Raw genomic sequence first — 21,946 nt, 5'->3', positions numbered from 1 at the left:
CCAAACTTACATAATTCATGCAAGATGTGCCAGTCCAAGTTCCCCACCTCACGGAGGAAGGTCGGTGTTGGGCTGCCTTAGGCTGCTCAAGTTTGGTCAGAAACTCTGGATTGCTTGTCTTACTGATGGAGGTGTGGTTGGCATTCCTAAACTATCAGCATTTCTAATGCCAGCTGGGAGATTAATAATGTGACTGCTAGAATCTCTAAAGTTACAGAAAGAATGTCAGGATGGGTTTAACAAGGGCATGTAATGATGGAACAAGGAGGAATGGCCTTACTGAGAGAGGGTTGGGAATGAATCCTTTACCAGATGTGTTCAAGGCCAGGCTGGATGGAGCTTTGAGCAGCCTGGTGCACTGAAAGGTGTCCCTGCCCATGGCTGGGGGCTGGAACTAGGTTTTGCTTCTCTCAACCCAAACTATTCTGTGAGTCTATGATTATTGGGAAAAGTAATCAATGACAATCTCTCATCTGCTGAAAGCTCATGCACATGGTCATACTAACACACAAACCTGCATCATCTTTCTCTTTTTCATATTCTTCAAAGGAAGAATATGTTTATAGAAGCTTTTCCTGCTGCCTGCATTTAATGCTAACATATTGAAACATCCTATCCTCTAAATACAAATGATACTTTGAGACAATACAGGTTAAATTAATATTGTGATTTTTTTTGTCTTTTATCTGAATAGAAAAATGAATAATATTAATAATTTTTTGATCATTACTAGGTCATCAAAATAGTATTTGCTATAAATTCACAGAAAATGCTGAGAGTTCACACGTTCTTATTAAGAATAGGTAGGAAATGTCAATGGCTGTCAATTACTGTGTCTGCACCAGCTACAGATCAGTAGAGAGGCAACAAACTAGGACAGGAGTAAGGCATATCTGCCCCCAAAACTGCAGAATTAAACAGAAAATCTCAAGAGGTTGTTTTATCTAGCCTGCAGCTATATTAACTCACAAAGGAAATTAACTGGGCAATTGTATCACCAACTCTAAGCTACCCTTAGGCTGTCCTTCTAAGGTCTAATTTTGAGCTAGAGTTATTATCCATGACCCAGAGAAAAGGCACAGCTTGTAGTGGTCATTTCTGAATAGTTCTCAGGACAGTTCATTATCCTCATCTTCAAAGTCACTTTTGAAAAAACCCCAGCCCTATGATTCTGTGGTGCTACAGAGACACTGGGCTCACACTGGGCTCCACTAAGGGCACGAGACGGCTTTGACATCAGCTCCCTCTGCTTGCCATGGCTCAGGTCATGCACGCCTATGGCAGCACAGTGAGAAATTATTCTCACTTGCTGAGGAGTTTAAATAGGATTTAATTGAGATTTGCAGCAATCAATACATAGTAACACTTAACAGCTTTCTATTCTGAGTCACTAAGACGTGGTAGTGATGATAAGGAGAAATGACCAGTATTTTGGTTTTTCTAATATCTCTTTGGATATCAGTTCTTCCAGTCCTTATTGCTGTTCTCAGAACTATCTTCAATTTGCCTTCAATAATCCCTGGAGCTTGCTGGCCACAACCCACGTGTATCATCTAATCAACATGGAAAAGTACTTTGAAGCTTAACCAGACACTACAGCACAAAGATAACAAAACACATATTCCAGACCACTGTATTTGAGCACATCACACTATAGAAATATGATAAAAAATATATAACCAATGGGGTTTATCCTAAACTGGTAAAACTTGGCAATTTAAAGCAGTTTAATATAAAGCCTGATGACTGACAGTGGACTTTAGCCACATATCAACACCTGAAAATAACTCAGATTCCTAAAAGAACAGGTCTGTTTGCACAAACTTGACTATCGGAACAGCCGCCTTTTTGCACAGCCTAGTAACATATTGGGCATGGGTGTACTTCATGCTTCTATGGGCTAGCAAAACAAAAAACAAAAACAAGAAGAAGAAAAGAAAAAGACATTCATAGAGTTTAAGGCTCTGAATACCCTAATAGAGCAGAATGCAGTGAGGGACAGAATTGGATCACTATTTCTTGAGCACTTGCTTAGAATGGTCAGAGGGCAGAAAAGGTCAAAGAGCCAGAAACTGGCTGGAAAACTGCTGTTACCTTGAAAAAAGGGATTAACTACTTCCCTCTACCAGCTCAGGAGGGCAAGGAATACAAAACATGAATAGAATATGCTGCAACAGTTATATTGAAAAGAGGCAAATGTATTGTTTTTACCCAGTGGTAGTTCCTTTGCTCTGTAAACATTCCCTTACTATAAAATCAGTGGGATATTTCACATAATTGTGACAGAAAAATTTGGTCAGATATGGGCTGAACTTACAGTGACCTTGCATAAGTATTTATCCCAGAAACCAAGAATTTTCAATATCTTTACCTGTAATTATATCTCTGAACAGAGAGATGAACAATATTTAGAAAGATGATGTGTGTTATCATGTTTAGCAAACTATCTCATAGGAAGAAGCAGAACTATTTATCAGCAAAGTAAAAGTCAGTATTTGCATGATTGCCAGAATATGAAAACTGGCTTTTTCGAGACTATTCTGGAGACATGCAGACTTTTGAGATCACCTGAATTCACCCTCAAATGATATTCTCAAGAATTATTTTCTGCCTATAACTCCCCCTCCAAAAACCAATTTAATAGCACTCATTGAATTACATCACCTGAAGATCTCTAACGTAATTTGGGAGAGGCAGGAAGTTGAGTTCTGTACCTCCCACAAGAAGCTGAGCAGACTTACACCTACAAGGCCTCAGTTTTACAGAAAAAAAAAAAGCCTGAACACCACCAGCAACAACAAACCCCCTCCAAAGCAATATGAGATTATCTGAGTTGTGCATATTCTAAAAATAATGATGCTCAGGATCTTGGGTCCTGGCAAAGTTTGCTTTCAGCTCTGTCTGAATATAGCTTTTCTTTCTGGTCAGGGATCAGATCTCTGCTCAGATGCCAGACAGGTTACGATTAATCGTCACCTACTAGTAAAAGTAATTGGCAGGATATCTTCAGGAAATTCTTGGGATGGATGATGCTGTTTGATTTTTGCAGATGTTGTTGTCACTCCAGCCAAAAGGTCTTTGTGTTTTCAAATACGTAACACCATCTGGATGGAAATCATCTTAATTGTCATTGCAGGCAAAACAAGTTGGTGATTTTGCTTCCTTCTTTAATCTTTTTGCAAGATGCAAAACAACATGGTATTTTTAGAAGTAGGAAAGTGAGCTGGTATTGCATATCAAGATAATTCAAAGATAAACACAGATGAGTGTGAAAATTGACTTTTATTGCTGTTGAAAAACAGGAAGATAGTAATGTATTGTAGTAGCACATACAAGAGAAAGAAGTTTTTCAAAAATATGTAATATTGCCTACCCACTGAAGTGGAATTAAAAAAAATCCGGAGGTTGATACTTCTTCTCTACTGACTTTTTTTTTCTAACAGTGGAAAATGGCTACATTAGTCACTGCCTTTTATTTCAAGGGGTCCACTAAAACTGATCTGTGCATAGAAACTTGGATTTTTCTTATCTTCAGCTAAGCAATACCCCAGTGAAGAAATCAAATAGATGAATCACCTTGGACCCTTCTTTGCCTTTATTGTTTTTATTTGCAATATATTGGAATAATCTGAGCAAGCAAACTATTTTAATGTGAAATGAAAGTAGTCTCCTGAAAGTACAGACAACCTCTTTCTGGAATAATAAATGATATTTTTATGTAACTGAAGTGGGTCTACTTAGAAAAACAGCTCATCAATGTGTAAAGATATCTTTTCTGGCAAAGAGAGAACTGGAAACAAGTCAAAGACAATTCTTAGGAAAGCTAATCAAATACAACAAAAGTTAACTTGGTACTCCAAACAATTTCTGAACCAGAAAGAAAAGGAATATTTTTAATAAGGTAATACTGGATATTTTTTAGATGTGAAAACTAAATATTAACTTTTTAAATTGTGGACTAATGAAGGTGAGTAAGATTTTTCTTTTGTCATTAAAAAAAAACTTAAAATGAAATCCTGATTCCATGCCCAGTAATGGATCAACCAGTGCTGTTCACTACTGTGTCAGTGTATTAAAAGTATATGTGCCCTCTTCCTTTGTAAAAGTAGCATATTGTTAGACCATGATGGCAAATACATCCAAATAATGTCATTTTACCTTCTGCTGTGGACAGCCAAAATACTTGTCTATGGCCCGAGAACCACAGCAGCTCAGCAAGTACTGAATTTTAAACTGTAGCTGTGGGTGCCATATTTTATTTAGTCAGGATAAGAATAACAACTTTCATGGGAACATTTCACCTGCCTTTGTACTGTCTGCAATTATTGTTCATGGCCCTGTTGAGTACACAATCTTTCTATGGACTGAATAAGTCCTCAGCAGACATTTTCATGCTATTAACAGCTGGCTCAATAAATCTTAAAAATCTAAGAGCCTCCTGCAAGCTAAGATTAAGTTCAATTGCAAGCCTTTCATGGATTTATACGTAATTAACCTTTTCCAATAATTGATCTTTAACATAATTAATATGTACCTGCCAGAAGGAATACAGTAGCATTTACTAAATGCAAGTTTTATTTGGCTTTAAGACAGGCTGACAGAAACATTTAAAGCTGTGTCTTTGACCTAGTGTTCGCCAACCTGATTTTTGTTCAGCTAAAGAAACAAACTGCAAGTAACACGTGCAGATTCTTCCCATAAATCTTTACTTATTCTGTGCAGAAACAGGTTTGTGCCTTGAAAGCACTGGAAAACAAGGTTTGTTAGCCACTTTACTGTGTCTGTATGTTGCTGGATGACAGCAGACCTTAGTGAAAAAGGCTATTGCAGTGAAGAGAAAAACATCTGAAAGTTTCTGGAGGGAAAGGCAACAGGATGCCAGACACATGCCCCTGGGGAGTAAAGATGTTCATCACATCAGGCTGTAAGCAAACCACAAAGTAATCGTCAAGAAAAAAAACAAAGTAGCTACAGCATGGCAAGACTTGTGCATGGAGAAAGGGCTGAATAATTTAGGAGTGGTTAGTCAGAAGGCAAATATGAAATAGAGGCATGCAAACTAGTGGAAGATAAGAAGGTCTGTTGGATGCCTCCTATTTACCCTTTCTTATAAAAGTGAGATCAAAAGACAATTTAAATTTGATAAAAAAATTTACAAGATTGAATTGTAATTGACTTGTAAAGTTCATTGCTCTGAGGTATAAAGGAATAAGCAAGGAAAATTAAAGACAAGTTTGGATGTTTTCCCCTGAATTGCTGGAATTAGATTTTTCAGGGGATCCAAATTCTTGTGTGACTCAGGCACTGATTACTCCATGTGTGATTGGCTATTTTGGGCTATAGGTATTAACACCATCACTAGGGGTCTCTGGCACTGGTCAGCAAGTGGAAAGACACCAGCCAGGACTGAATGCCCCAGCCCTGCAGGGAAGCATTGCTGTGTCCGTGCTGGATCCTTGCAGCCACAAGGGGAGGAATCTACAGGCAGGAACGTGCACTTCCATGGCCTCTTCTTCTTACTCTAAAACCTTAGGCAGGGGCAGGTAGGCAGAGGGTCTGGAAATGTTCATCTAACACATTCCCAGATTGTGGATAAAGTGAAGGTGATACAGTGGCATGGGAGTGGAAAGGCCAAAAAAAGGTGGGAACAGAAAAATCCGTGGTGTGTAGGTGAAAGTGGATGGGTGGAAACTGACAAGTGAAGGTGATGAAATGAGCAGGGAGAGAAAAACATTTCTCTGATGAGAGGAAAAGACTGTTTGTAGGTGGAGAGGGAAGAGAGTATTGAAAATCTGCTCTCAAATTCACAGGGTGGTGGGGAAACAGAAGACATCCAGTCTCTAGCTGACTTATCCAACACAGATGTTGAAGGCACCAACATGGTCCCTCAGTGTTGGCTGAAAGAATTCCTACATTCAATTTTCTGAGCCTCCCTTCAGAGGCAAACCCCTCTCCCTGCTGCTTAAAAGGAGAACTTGCATTTCTAACCTATCCAGCTATTTTGGATGTCTGCACAATTGGACACTGCCTCTTGGGACTCCTTTGTTTCTGTAAATAGAGTTTATTCAGTTTACATACAGAGCCAGACATCTCCAGCCACTCTTTCCCCTCTGCTGCCATCCCACCTGCACTTTGTGTGTGGGCAGCCTGAGAGGCAGTACTGTGCCAGCAGGAAGGTTTATGTAATTTGGAGAACACTAGTGTGAGGCACAGCCACACTTGAAATTTCCTGGTGCAGGGGATATGAAGAAAGAAATAGAGGCTCTGTTCAGTGGTTGTCAGAAAGGAAAAACCCCATAATCTGGTATCACTCTTCCAAACCCAACAGGGACAACCACAAAATGAGATTTTAAATACAGTAGATTATGTCATGCTGTGTGACAACCTCTCCACTCTGCCTTGTGAGATTTTCATCTGAAATGAAACAGTTTCCACTGGGAGGGTGCCATGAACAGACTGGGCTGGCAAAGGGGAGCCCCAGCACTGAAGGAGCTCTGCCTTTGCTGTGGCTGCTGCCCAGGGGGGTCACATATGTGCATTGGGGCACCAGTGCTGCACAACACAAGGGCCAAAGTGAGTGGCTTCCTTTGCATCATTTAGGAGCTTCCATAGGCTGATCTGGGTCTCATCTGATGGTCCCCTTCCTTGGATCTGTTATTGACAGCAATATCAAATATCACCAAAGGACAGAGCTCAATTTTGAGAACTATCAACACAGGCTTAAAGATAAAAATTGTGATTTTTCTTTAATGGGAAACAACAGTTTATGGCCACCTGGTGCTTAAGTGCTAGGGATGGGAGGAAATTAAAATGTGCAGAACATGTCCAAATGTGCAGAACATGCCCAAATGGCTGAATAGAAACAGCAAGTATTTCTACTCAGGCCTATTAAACTTGAGATACAAACACTGCAACTCTGTTACACAGTGTAACAATATTGCTACATTGTCAAATCCTTACTAACTCCTGTATTTACCATAGCAGGTGCAGAAAGGAGAAATCAAAATCTGTATTTTCTCTCTTATACACAAGTCTCTTCCTAATGTAGCAGTTGGAATGTAACTATTTGAGGCACGATCATAAAACCAGACATTTCCTGCAACTCCCACTGGACTACTGTGCCCATCAGTCATTCCAGCAGCGCTGGTGGCAACGCTCAGTTCTCTGAAGGGATGTCAAAGAATGGAAACATCTGTGGAAGCTGCATTTCTTCAAGCTTTGTGATCTCTAATAAGTCAGTGGCAAGGCTGGATGAAGACATCTGACAGTCAATTTGATTATATTGATTGTAACAGTGGGCAAAGCTTATGCTTTAAACTGTCAGCATTGACAGTTAACAAATTAAAGCTGAGTAGATGCCAGGGGACTGCATGTGAAGAAACAAACAAAACCTCTAAAGCAACTGAAAAAGTCTGTGTTTCCAAACAACAATACAGTCAAGCAAAATGAAACTACTGTTATTAGCCAACTGCACCAACAATCCTTTTCCTGGAGACCTCACTCACACAGGGGTGACCTAAAGAGAAATAAACTAATCTTCAGCAAAGACAGCAATAAAATCACAACATTCAGCAGCTATAAGAGACATAATTGTGAACTAAAAGAAGAAAAGAAATGGAAATATGAAATAGCAGCATGCTGCCTTCTCATATGCTGCAGCTCATATGCTGCCTGCTCATATGCTGCAGCTCAAAAAGAGCTGTTATCTGTGCAAAAGAATTGGTGAAACTGGACTTAATACAGGTACTCAAGAATGAGGTAGTTTCCTACAATACAATACCTAGAGGTGACTAGAGACTGAACATTAGGAGCTATTTATTTACAGAGTGGATTGTAAAACATGGCAAGAGGTCAGAAGCGGTCAGCGCCCCTTGAATGTCATCATTTTAGAAGCTTTTGGGCAATGTCCTTAATAACATGCTTAAGACTTTTGGTCACCCTTGCGATGGTCAGGTAATTGGACTCGATGGTCACTGTAGCTCTCTTCCAAATATTTTTTCCTTTTCCTTTTCCTTTTCCTTTTCCTTTTCCTTTTCCTTTTCCTTTCCCTTTCCCTTTCCCTTTCCCTTTCCCTTTTCTCTTTATAATTTCTCAATTTTTCCCATAGTTGCATTCAAATAACTCTGGAAAGATTCCTGCAGTAAATGCCAATGCAATTACTCCACTTAGACCTCCTCTACTGTTTTCATTTGGGCTGACAGGGGTGAGGCTAGGACACCATGAGAAAAAGCAGGATTTGATTGACTAACACTTGTGAGAGAGTTAATCATGGCTCAAACAGTCAGATTGGCAGTTACCTAATATCTCACACCAAAATATGAGCATTCAAATTTATGGTAACATGCTGACAAAGCACCCCTGAGTAATTATGGGCATATTAGTAACAGAGGAGACACACTGAAAGTGTCTTTTGAAGCAAAGCAGTGCTGCAAGCCAGGGGTATCTGTGAGAGGCTACATGAGTGCCAAGGGCATTCCTGTAATGAATTTAAGCAATGGGCAGCTGCAAAAGCCCAAATAGTGAACACCTAGTCTAATAGGATTGTTTTGGACCAATATAAAAATATTCCTGAAGTATCAAGATTTCTGCCTGGAAAGCATAATTCACTGTTGCAAAGATAGAACTTGTACAAAAAAATCAATTCTTCTCAGAGAGAAGCAACAGGCAAGAGTTGATGATGATCTGAAATGGGAGTTACAAAGAATGGCACACACCAGAGCAGCTGATCTTCAGCACAGCATCTGGAAAGAAGCCAAGAAAGCTGAGAATTTTGTTGCATATCAGTTATGTTCTGACATGTTATTCATGTCATTAAAATGTAATTTTTTGAGATGCTAAGAGTGATAAAATTTTAAAAATAAACCATTTTGCTACTTTTGAGACTCCATACAATCAAGTAGGTGGATAAGTGGATTTGGCACAATCCTGTCTACCTCTAACTTCCACACCAGTGTTTATACTCATAACTACTTAATTTTGAAATGGCAAACTTACACATACTTATGGTATCTGAGAAACTATCTTGTCCATGGATATGATGGGAATTCAGCACAGTAAGGCAGGATATGAACATCAAATCAAATAAAGGCAGATTATGAACATAAAGGTATTTGTGTAAGCAACTTCATATTCTGGGTATCTCTAGTAGCAACAAGTTCAAAGCCAGTACCTAAAAAATGTGAGCAAAACTGAACATACAAAGACTTAAACCAGAAAATGTTGACTGCTGCTTGGTCTGTCAGTTGCTTCCCTCCTTATCATAAATTTCCAAGTCACAGCTCATAAACCGCACTGGAATTGCTATGATACACTTTTATATTACATAATATTTTATAATAGATAGCATTTAATATCATAATATTATTACCATCATTATCATCCTTGTCCTCATCATCACATTTATCCTTATCATTATCCTTATAATTATAATTATCCTTATGATTATAGTACAGTGAGATTTTGTGAGATCCAAATATGAGAGACAAATAACAATTTGAAAGACTGCTTAAATCATATACACAATCTGGGTGAGTATGGGAAGGAGTCTCATTATTTCTAAATAATTTGACTGTGATATTTCCCTTTAGGACACTTTCCTAACAAAAGGGAACTGAATTAGCAATTTCTAAACATTTCAGGGCAGGTACTGAGTTATATTACTCTTGTTCAAAATGGATAATGATTTCATGCTTAAGAAAATATCTTTTATAGCCTTCTAATGAAGGATTTTTATTATTAAAAATAAATGATTTTTAATAAAGTCCTTGTCTTTTAACAGCCTTTCTATCACAACTCTGTCTCTTTAGTCTTCTCGTCCTGGGCTGCCCAGTTCATGGTAGGGGCTCATCTACTCTATGTCACAAACCCAATATCCAATAGTGACACTAGCGTAAGATCAAAAAGCCACAGCATGAACAAACCCAGGCTGCTGAATTCTCTAGCTCCTACCAGAAAGAAACTTCAGTGTGAACTGCACTGCACCAAACTAGGTTTCCTTTGAATAGCTACCATACAACTTCTGGAAAGAGGAGATCAGAGCCTGATGTCTTTAATCCCAGCAAATGTTACCTTACTCAGCAGCAAGGGTAGTAGTCAGCAAAATTAAGTGTGAAAGGATAAGGCCCATAGATTATATTAAACAGACATTACTTTTTCTGCATATTTCTAAAAACTGCATTGCCAGAACTGTCAAACATGAAGAAATGCCACTAAATATTAATTTTAAAAACCTACATAATTTGGGACCATTCTAGCCTAAAGAACATCTCTGTTCATAGCACTGAATTATGGCTGCTGAAATTATCTGAGCAAATTTTGATTTGAAATCTAAATACTACTACTACTACTACTACTGCTGTTATTATCAGAGTATTTTCTGGAGTGGAGTGGGCAGGGTGTGTCTGAGATGAGTACAAGTTTGGCTGGCAGAAGGTCTCCAGACATGAAATTCGCTGTAATCTTTTTTTCTGGGATTTATAATGAGATGTGATGTGAGATATATCTTCTTGGTCAAGAATTTACTTAATTACAGAAAATCTCTGGGTTATTTAGAGTTCAAATTACACTGGAAAGGGGCTGTTTATATTGTTTATCATGAGCAGCAGAGTTACCATCTGTCTGTATTTAAACTATATGATGTGTCTAAATACCAAGGTGACAGACACATAATGTGTTATTACACAAATATATTGAAATAATTCAAATTAAGTGTCCAGAAGATTTTGTAACACACTAGATATGGATTTGTTTATAAAGGTTTGACAAAAGTGCCCCATGATGGTTCATTACCACTCTAATTAATGAAAAATAGATCCAGTAATAAGCAGCAGTTGCTGCTATCACTTAATGCTCTGAAACAAGGTTTGCCAGCCATGAAGTTCAAGGGCCTGATTACAGATAATGGACTTAGGCTTCCTGTTGGGAATTTGCTCATTCTGCAGCCTCAACAAAATTTGAACTTTTGACATTTCCATCATGCTGTAGCTTGACTAGAGGTAAAATAGAAGCAGCTGTGGTGAAAGTGCTAATGGACTAACTGAAATACATGAAATCTTTCACTCAGCTGGACCACCAGGAAGTGTGGCTGCTCTGGAGAAATGTAATATTACTAGAAACAGGCTCAAATTTAAAGTGAAAAAAATCTGTCACAGGAGTTTCCACCCCCAAGTTTAAATTAAATAAAGTTTAGGCATTGTAGTTAGCAATGTGCCCTGGAGCCAGGAGAGCCAACCCTGTCCTGGGGGCATCAGGCACAGCATCACCAGCTGGGCAAGGGAGGGGATTGTCCTGCTCTGCTCTGCACTGGGGCAGCCTCACCTCCAGGGCTGGGGGCAGCTCTGGGCACCACAATGTAAGAAAGACATTAAACTATTAGAGAGTGTCCAAGGAGGGCAACAAAGATGGGGAAGGGCCTTGAGGGGAAGCTGTGTGAGGAGCAGCTGAGGGCACTGGGCCTGTTCAGCCTGGAGGAGACTGAGGGGAGACCTCGCTGCAGTTACAGCTTCCTTGTGAGGGGACAAGAAAGGGCAGGCCCTGATCTCTGCTCTGTGGTGACAGTGACAGGAGCCAAGGGAATGGCCTGAAGCTGTGTCAGGGTAGGTTTAGGTTGGGTATCAGGAAAAGTTTATTCACCCAGAGGGTGGTTGGGCACTGGAACAGGCTCCCCAGGGAAGGGGTCACAGCACCAGCCTGACAGAGTTCAAGAAGTGTTTGCACAAAGCTCTCAGTCACAGGGTGCGACTCTTGGAGGTGGTGCTGTGTAGGGCCAAGAGCTGGACTTTGATGATCCCTGTGGGCCAATTCAGGATATTCTATGATTCTATGTTAAAAATCCACTTGCTCTTGTTGGGCTTTTTCACATAGGAGCCCCAAAGTCTCTTACAGAGTCAGTGGAGTGAAAGAAGTTCCTCTGAGAGCTCAGTGGACTTCAGACATGCAGGTGAGGCCAGCAGGATCTCACTCTTCAACAAACAAGAGTTTGTTGTTTATTATTCCTAAATATTTTTACAGTGCCCCAAGTGGAAGTGCCCTCACAGACTGAGATCTCACTCAGTCTGTGATGTGTATCAGAGGATTATGGTAAATCCTCCGATACACATAGGAGAGTGGCCAGAAGTTTAATTTTGTCAGGTAACATACTACCATCTGGGACCCCATTGCCAGAGGAAGGACAATGGACTCTTCATTTATTTCAGTGTCCCCACATGGCTTTACAGGGAGTGGATGCCCTGTATCTTCCCAGTCAGACTTGTCCTCTTTTATTTTCAGGATCTTCAATGAGCTCAGGCACAGACATCAAGTTCTTCCTGGTTTGTGAGCACCTCTGATCCCCAGATTTGATTTCTTGGATTGCTGCTCTTCTGAGCAGTACAACACAGCAACACTGTTCTGCAGTGCTAAGAGCCAAGCTTCAGAGTGATGTACCTGTGACATTTAAGATTTGCAGGGGTATATACATATTTAAGTACCTTATATGCCTGTAAAGATGCGTTGCTGTGGCCTTCATGTTATGTACACAAGCTCAATTACAATCAGAGAAAATGAGGGAGGTCAGGTAACATGGAACAAAATACAAAGCATGTTTTAATACTACACTGTTGTTTTGATTTTTACAGAAATAAATAAGGGTACAAAACTGTCAAATAATTTGTTGGATGTAATTACTAACCTGGTAGCACACAGTGATGCTTAACAAACTAATTTGTCGGAGTAGTGACATTGTAAGCACACTAACATAAACACAGAGCTTCGGCCCTGAATAAAACTTCTCTGGTTATTAGGTTATAAAAGGAAAAAATAAAGGCTGTCTAAATGTTATCTTTGGGGCAATCCTCAAATTTGTTATTTCTAAGCCTTTGGGCCACTGCCCTATGTGATTAGTGTTTAATGACCAAAAAATAATCAGGGAAAAGATCTGCGGGAGATCTATAGCAAGTTTAATTAATAGTAAACAGACTAAGTCTTCTAAAATATTATTGTTCCACTGTAACAATAAACGGAAAGAATAATTGAATGGATGACTAAGTAAATAATCAAAAGTAATAGGCCCAAACTGGCCATGGAATCTCTCTTAGGGAGGCCTTAGCACTAATTTCATTGAGTTCCCCCTGAAGCCATCTTTCCTCCGGGATGAACATGTGCAGGTCCCTCAGCCTCCCCTCAAGGGGCAACTGCTCCAGCACTGATCATCCTCATGGCTGCACTGAACTCACTCCAGTTTTTTAAGGTCTTTCAGGTATGGTGTTGGAGGGGGAAAATGGAGAGCAGTATCTTGGATATGGTCTAGTAAGTGATGAGTAAAGGGAGATAATGATCTATTGATTGTGCTCTGGCTAACACAGCCTCCTGACCTTTGCTGCTGCCTCACACTTTGCCGTGACTGCAAAGCCAAGGGGTCAGGCAAATAACTACTTTATGTAGCAAGAGGTGCAAGATTACTTGGTTTTTCCTCAAAAGATCAAATCTGGAAAGATGCTGAATATCAGAACATCAGAAACTCCCTTCTGGGGATGCTAAAGTCCAGAAATGGACTGAAGTCGATGAATAGAAGAAACATGCAGAACAGTCAATGGCAAGAAATTCAAGCTATTGGTTTAGTTTCCAGGAGGTGCAGAACAAAGTTGCCTTTCCATCCAGTGCACCAACAGAGGAAAACATCCACAAACAATAGACCGTTGTCTACTAATTAATTCTGCTAGCAAGTGATAGAGGTCCAAGTAATAGAGTTCCAAGAATTATGCTTTTAAGGCCAGGGACTGCTTACATAAAAATAGAGTAAACAAGAAGAGCAGGTGAATTTCAGAGAAAGGAGGAAATACCATACTCAAGTGAAGCAAACCCACACCCCCAGGGTGATCTGTGCCAGAAGACCTGCTTGAACTATTTCACCAACAGTAGGAGGGTAGGTATGAGTAGTTTTAAGGAAGGCATGGAAATCTATACAGTCTCCCTGTGAATCATAGAATTATTTAGGTTGGGAAGGACCTTTAAGATCACTGAGTCAAACTGTAAACCCAGCACTGGCAAGTTCACCCCTGAACTATGTCCCTAAGCACCACATCTACGTCTTTTAAATATGCAGAATTTTGTACACGGAAGAACTCCTGCACTCAGTTTTCCTGAGAATTAACACCTCAGAGTGAAGCTAATCACTGGAATAAAACTTGCTAGTTGAGTGGAGACAGGAAAGGGAGGAGACACAAAAGCAGAATCAAACAAACTGCTGGTGTTTCTATACAATGGCATTTGGAAGAGTAGCAAGACAAACACTCTGAGAAGTCAAATGGTTCTAGTAACTTCAAAATCTTCAAAGGTGTTTTTAGTAAGTTCTAAATTGCTGCAGTAAGTTAATTTTACTAAATTAACAGTGGCGCTTTCTTATGATTGTGCCCTGACAAAACATGACTACTGCAAAATTTCTAGTGCACCATAAAATCTTGGAATAATGGTAAGTCTGGCCAAGGAAGGTAGCCATGTTTTGTGATTTCCACCTTCTGCTGGGCATGGAAATCCTGGGGCAAGTGTGTGACCTGGCAAGGTATCTACCCATCTCCCCTGCTGCCCAAAAAACCCAAATCCCAATCCCGATACTTGCCCCTCTCCCACAGTTTCATAAAACAGAATAGATGGGGTGTTTCTTCCTGAGGGAGTGACAATCTGGGGTGTCTTCCTAGCTGCTCATGCAACTTTCTCCATTGCAGGAGTGGCTTAGTGGGACAAAGTGTGGATTTACCAGGGAATGAGGTGGAAGAAAAAAAAACTAGCTCGACACTTTAGGTCTAACCAGTGTATTGGTCTGTCATGCCAAGGAACACTGTAACTCCTGTTTAGACCAGGATGGCATTCATCTACTGCTTACACTGAAACCCGTGGGTTTCATGGCTGTAGGCATATGACTCCATGTACTAGCTGCTGTAGAGATGTATGGAAAGACACATTTCCTGCCCCAGTTGATCCATAAGTTGCATTGAGATATAGTCAGATGAAGTTAAAGGCTGGAGAGAGGAAGGAAGTTGAGAGAAAAGTTGACATATCGATATCCTGAAGTTTCACAGATAATCTATAAAAAGCATTTTCTCTAAACCATTTGAAAAATAAGAAATTATCAGATGAGTTTGATCTTTGATTTCTGCCTTTATTGGGAAACTGTTTTCCTACAGATCCCTTTTCAAAATAGGGTTTTGACTGGTTGTGAGTCTATTCACCATTGTCACAGACAAATTCTAGAGCAAAGAAGGAAAGGAATAGTGTCCTGAAATAGATGTAGAAGAAATAATGAAGAAGATACTGTATCCTATGCTAGTGTCACTGCAGCGCTGATATGTGGATTGTCATGCAGAGAAAAGCAAGACAGAAGAAAACATCTTCATGTTGTCATAAGTTGTCTCTAGGGAGGTTTTCAAACATCTTGCAGTGTCTGATCACAGAGGTTAAATAAGAAGAACATGATATGCACACATATGTGTGTGGTATCTACACATGTATGTAGAATATGTAGTGTGTCCATTCAAAGCATACATCTCTGATTTTCAATTAGATAAGCTCTCAACTCCTCATTTATCCAATATATAGGCTAGCTGTATGAGATTCATAGGAAAATGTCTCCTGGAGAACATAAGAAACATGGACTGGCTGGTTTTTAGGGATGTCATGATTTATATCTAAAGAAAACCCTGGGCAGATGAGAGTTGACACACAGCTATTCTGGACTTACAGCTGGTTGCTGTAAACAGAGTTTACGGCAACCAACAGCTGCTGTATTCCAATTCCAACAGTTTTCATTCAGAAATAAAACAGGAGAGGGGAGATGTTTATCTCAAAATGAGCTGGAGCAGGGACACTCACCTATCACACAGAACGGTTTCCTCGCAAAGCGCAGTCTTCCTTGCCATCCTCGGTACCGACAGCAGCACCCAGCAGACCAGATACGAATAATAAATTCCAAACCAAAGACAACAATCATGACAAATTCCTAGAAATGGCAAATAAGAAAAATGCCTGTTACAGATAACCAACACTTAAGCTTCAGGAAACTTATTACTACTGTTTGTGTCTGACAATCCACCTTGAGCATCTGAATATCCCAAGCCAAATTTGGGATACTGCTCCCCAGGGTGGTTACACATCTACAAGCAGCACACAGTCCCCAGAACTTCACACTGAAAGTGGCTACTAAATATTTTCAAACACTGAATAATAGACAAAAATATCAGAGCAAAATACTCAAAGACTTTGGATGTTGAGCACCAGAGCAGAGGTAATTTACATAGCTATTCCACATCCACATTCATAAAATTACTTCTTAGTTTAAAGGCTAAAAGTTTTGGGAGACACCTTCTCATTGCTACAATATACAGGTGAAGTAACTGAGATTATGAGGTTGGGAAATCAATCTGTTCCTAGCAGTAGGTTAAGGTACATGCAGGTGTAATTACATACAATGGGTATGCAATTGTTTGTAAGGCAATAAACTAATGCCCACCCTAGGCATAACCTTCCCTGGACAACGTGTGAATGAAAGCATTTAGAAATGTTGCCTTGCTTGTTTGGCCTGCTTTTCTCTCTCATTGGAGTCTTCTTTAAGACTGTCTATTTTAAAAGCATCAACAGGTATTTATGCAATTTTTATTCTAAAAAAATTTTCATCACAACAGTGAGGTAATAGTGCAGTAATAGAGCTTGGAGCACAATTCAGCTCCATATCCTAAGGAGATCTGCAGGTCAATAATATGCAGTGATAGTACGTATACAGTGTATGGAATTACACACTTAGATACTCTTCTGGAATACCGTCACAAGTTCATGTGTTTTAAAATGACAAAATAAAAATCTGTCTATTCAAAGAAGGAGACAAGTACTTGATGGAGTTTCTTAAACAGCCCATCAAGAAGAAAAGGATGGAAGTTGTGTTTCATTTGGCAGCCCAATGTATTTCGGTGTCCAGAAGTAAGTTGCTCCTTGTCAGCCAATTAATTTGTTATTCCTGCAGGATGAGGATTAGTGTGGTACCAGTACGGAAGCACCACAAATGAATTAAATAGAGGAATATTTGTAAGGGTAGGGTTGATCCAATATTGACTTTTCCCCAATAAACATTTGCATCTTTTTAGACAGTGGGACCCTACAACTCTACAAGACAACGTGTCAGCTCAGGCTTTAATTCACCTGAACAAATGGCATTATTAACATTGTGTCATGTAATGGTTCTTTACTAGATTATGATTAGTGGCAGTCCACTGAAACATTGTGGACTTAATTGCTTTTGCTGTCATGGAACAATTTGAAAACATAGCATTCCTTCCCAAAACATGTTAGCTTGTGTAGCTACTTTACACTGAAAGGCACTTTTAGAGCCTTCTTCAGTGTCTTCATTTTTCGTTTTTTAAATCCCATATTGAATGCCTAAGTCACAAAAGTAGAATAAGATCCCTCTGCTAAAACACGGCTGAGGAAAATGCCACATTTTTTATTAGAAAATAACATGGAAAAATGTGTGTGATTGTTTAAGATTTTCTTTTTATTCCGCTACAAGAAACTTCAACTTAATTTCATGGACAGCATTATTGCACAACTTCAGAAAGGGTTATGTACAAAACTGAAAAAGTTCCCCATATAGTAACAATAATTCCTAATAGCTGGCTACCCTGCGGTACATTTCCTTGTAGGAAATTCTGTGTAGGCCAAGAAAAAAATGGACAGGAAGCCAACTGGAAAAAAAGAAGAATACGCATTTTAGTTATTTAACTACCACTTTTATAGCGACAGTTAAATCATGAATTGTCAAATCTGGTTTACACATTGTTAGATGGTGCCTCTGAATTTATGAGGGTTGATGGCAGGCATCCAGGCCATTCCTGCATCTGATTCCCCTAAAGAAGTTTCTTCTTTGGGATAGGGTAAGAGATACTGAAGGAAAGGAGGTCTGAAAAGCATGAAAATTTCTTTGCTTCCAATAAAATCCTTTTCTTGTTAAAAACTCAATCACATTTCATTTGAATAAAGTTTGTTGTTCCCCTGGGAAACATTCGGTGTGTGAAGATGGGCGATGCGCGCTGTGAGTATGGAGAAATTGTCCCAGGCACCTTCCAAAAGCTGATCCACACACACAGGAGTGTGTCCCCCCCTGTACTCCAGCCCTGGCAGGGCCTCTGATGGGGAACTGGCAAGGACAAAAAGTACTCAGTGATCCTGGAAGGACTAGTCCACAGCTTCAAGTCAGTTCAAACAGTATTGTAAAACTGCTGGTAGGAATTGGAAAGAGGCAATTTTTTTGGAAAGATTCCTTTTCTGGTTCCTTCCAGTGCTATGCAGTTTTGTATTTATCACCTGTACTATTGTTAGCCATTACTAGGTGCTATGCTTGCTCAGTGAGACAAAGATGAGAAAATTTATTGTGTGCTGAAAGCACGTTTCTGAGAGTCTGTGTACTGCATGGTGCCTTTGTGTGTTAGAGACAGAAATCAAGATTTTTCTCTCACAGAAAAACTATACTGAAAAGAGAAACTTCATGGAGATACATCTATTTTGGTAGAGAAAAAGAGAAAAAATATACATTCTCAAAATTTTTTTAGTGGGTGGAGTAAGAGTAAAAGATTTTTCTTGAGGAAACAAAGTGAAATTTCTCTGTTTATTCCTCGAGAAAAAGTTACCATTTCTAGAACCATTAGAAATTTATGCATGGTTATATTGTCTCAAAATTAACTAAGGTTTCTACTACTTAAACAATTTTTTCCTGCTACTTAAGCAATATAACAACTATAGTTATATTGAGCTCAGATACAGTAAATACATCTCTGTGCATTGGGATACTAAAAGAACTGCTGCTTTTAAAAATGCTATTTATGATTTTCCTCCACCCTGTGTAGATTTTAAGTACACTATAAGCTTTAAAAAAAGGAAAGACATTGAATAAAATGTATAGGGGGTTTCACACTTATTTTTGCACTTACAGAAATAGTGATGGTTCAAACTGATCTTTATATCCTAATGACTCCTACTTCCTCAAAGAAGAAGATGATTTTGAAGGGAATAAATATAAAACATAATGAAGTTAAAGGAAAAGGATTTTCCCAGAAAACATAATGTATTGAAACAGAGCTCTTCATAGTAGTAGTACACGTAAGAGCTTTGTTTTATTTTGGATTGGTTCAGTTCAAAACCAGACAGAGATAAAGAATTGCATACCACTGTGTAAAAAAGTAATGTTTTAGTAGTCGGGGCACTCAGTCAAAATGTTAAGGCAAATCTCTGTCAGGGTTAATACAGGCTGGGGAATTACATTTTTTTCTTATGGCAGCTGTAAAGTTACAAGGTTTTTGGTCTTTCCTTGGACAAAAATTGGAAGGATGCATCCCGAATAAGATCAGGATTTTTATTTTTTCATATTTCATTTGGAAGGCTTATTGCCAACTTAAGGATAAATCTAGGCTTTGAAATAACTTGGGTTTTGTTCCTTAGCAATTGAAACAGACGATCAGAACATAATTGGAAAGGCATGTGATGGAATAAATCATTAGACTTCGTGCTTTGTAGACTGAAGAAACGATGCATTCCAAGTATCTCTGTCCTATATATAATATAATGGAACATCATTAATTTTGAATTACTTATGAGAATGAGAAACAACATTTACATCAGAATGGGAAAATCTTGCACTGTTTATAAATCTGGCCCTCTTCAAAACCAAGCAAGGCTGCATTTGAACTGATGAGCAAGTTAAAATTTACTGGAAATCTAACCCTTCCCTTCCTAGGTGGAGCAGAGGTGCATTGGCCTTTGTCATTTCTTGCTTTTTCCCTGTCTTGCTATCCTTTTCCAATCACAGCTGCATTTGGCCTTCCACCAGAGTCACCACCATCTGTCACTTTTTTGGCTGCCCAAGCTCACAATTAGCACCTCCCAGGAACCACTGTGGCAGATGCATTGCTGGTTCAGGCAGTGGAAAGTTTCTCTTCCTTCTCAAAGCACAGTTCATCCAAACTGATGAGTTTTTCCTTCAGAAATGTTTCTGCACATGCAGCTCCAGTTATCCTGGGGAACCATGCACATCCAAGAGGAGCAAGGCTGACACGCTTGGGCTGACCAGGTTCAGTTGCTTTTGGCTAGCAGGGTACTCCTGAAGATTTTTACATCTGTGTGTGCCTGGGTTGTTACACCACTGCAACAATAAGGCTCACGCAAATGGCAGAAAAAGAAAATAAGAGGTCATCCAGAGCAAGGTTTCTGTTAATAAAAGGTCCTGGAGGACTCTAATCAACAGGGTAGATGATTAAGAAAATCAAGCATACTTTGCAAAATTCAGCACTTCCCCCCTCCCCACCCCCTTTTTTCCCCCTCCTATCCAATTAGGACACTTGATTTGTTGAAGTTGTTTACATTAATATGCTTCTCAGACAGTTTTTAATGTTAATGTTTTCCCTAAGCATAATATTTTAACAGCAAACAAAAAGTTTATATAATAGCTTTCTCACTCCTTAGCATAACTGCTTATTAAAACTGAAAATAATTTGCTGATGATGAATCAGGTGCCTTCATTGCAGACTGTAACACTGGGGAATTGGAGCCATTTTTGCAATAGGAAAATGACCAAAGTTAAGCACCTCTGCTGATCTAGGATGCTTCAGGTTGTTTTGCAGTGTGTAAATGAGCTGAGGCTTGGATATAAGAAATCCACCCACAAGACAATGTCTTTGCTCTTATTCTAATTATATTTCTTGTATGGAAATGGTGATTTTAATTATTCTAAAGGCTAATGAAGTATCACAACAGAGCTGCAGACTGATGTGAGGAGCTGCCTGCCTTGTGCTCATAGGAGAGCTGTGTTTACAAGTGACATTGTCAGAACTTGGAGAGATGGACAGGAACAGACCAAATGAACCCTCTGAAATAAGCTTCAGTAGGGCCACAAGTGTTTCCCTTCTGAGGACATCTCAGCAGTGTTGCTACCCTGCAGATCCAGTAAATCAGTGAGCCTCACTACACTATCACAACAGCAGAGCACAAGGAACAATATCATCTGATACTGCTTGGGATATATCCCCTCTTCCCTAAAATGTCATAAACAGGCAAGTCCAGTGTTTCCAAATCAGGGAAGTCCAGTGTTTTCAAGTCATTTTGAAAGGAGGGAGAAGAAACATGTTCTCATACTTTAATTTATGGCTGACTGATTTAAGTATGTCACCAGCTGCTGAAATATCTTCATGGTGACACATGAATACTTGATACTATCCAAATAGCAATGCTTTATTACTCATAGTCAAAGACTGTTTTATCATTCAATTAAAACAAGAACAGAACACCTCAGCTTATCAACAACATGTGTCTCTAAAGCCAAAAAATCCCCCTCTACTGATTCCAGGTGCTAAGCTCTAAAGCTGGGCTGCACACTTTAAAGATATGCCATTGGGTGTGAGGGGAAGCACAGCACTGGTCTGTCTCAATGAAACCTGACAAAGGTCTGGGCTTTAAATAGCTATGATGCAGAAGCTGGTGTGGGACTACAGGAAATTGTGTTATACTGGCCATTCTCCAGATTAAAACAAGTAGGTAAGAATACATGCATGTTTTAAATCAGGGTAAATCTGAACACATTTGTGTTATTCCTGGTTCAGCACTAAAAAGAGGAGATCTTTGGTCTAAATAGCTAACAAGTATATCTTGGTGTGCATACATACACTTAAGAAAAAAATGTTTTAATTCTTTCCAACTGCAGTTGAACAGAGGGAGAGACAGCCATAAATCTGAAAACATAACCCAGAATAGAACCTATTAGTGGCATATAAATCACAACCAGAGACTTCACTTCAGCTCCCAGTGCAATATACAATAAGCATGAAGTGAAATTTATGCACCTTTTTACCATTTATCAGTTTTATAATGGATGCAATGCTTTTAGAGCACTTGATTTTCCATATTATGATTAAGAATTTCCATGTAGATTTGACATTAA

At 39.3% G+C, this 21,946-nt stretch overlaps 1 protein-coding gene across 2 annotated transcripts in view; it reads right to left on the bottom strand.

Annotated features, from left to right (window-relative positions):
* Window positions 1-21,946, bottom strand: part of KCNQ5 (potassium voltage-gated channel subfamily Q member 5) — a 278,801-nt gene that overhangs the window by 54,422 nt on the left and 202,433 nt on the right. For both annotated transcript variants that reach the window (XM_064707395.1, XM_064707396.1), the window contains exon 3: window positions 15,844-15,970. In XM_064707395.1, coding sequence (XP_064563465.1) covers window positions 15,844-15,970 — 127 coding nt within the window. The remainder of the gene's footprint in view (window positions 1-15,843; window positions 15,971-21,946) is intronic.

This window comes from Zonotrichia leucophrys, chromosome 3, assembly GCF_028769735.1.
Source record: "Zonotrichia leucophrys gambelii isolate GWCS_2022_RI chromosome 3, RI_Zleu_2.0, whole genome shotgun sequence".
Lineage (NCBI taxonomy): Eukaryota > Metazoa > Chordata > Aves > Passeriformes > Passerellidae > Zonotrichia > Zonotrichia leucophrys.
This window is presented reverse-complemented; position numbering and strand designations above follow the sequence as displayed.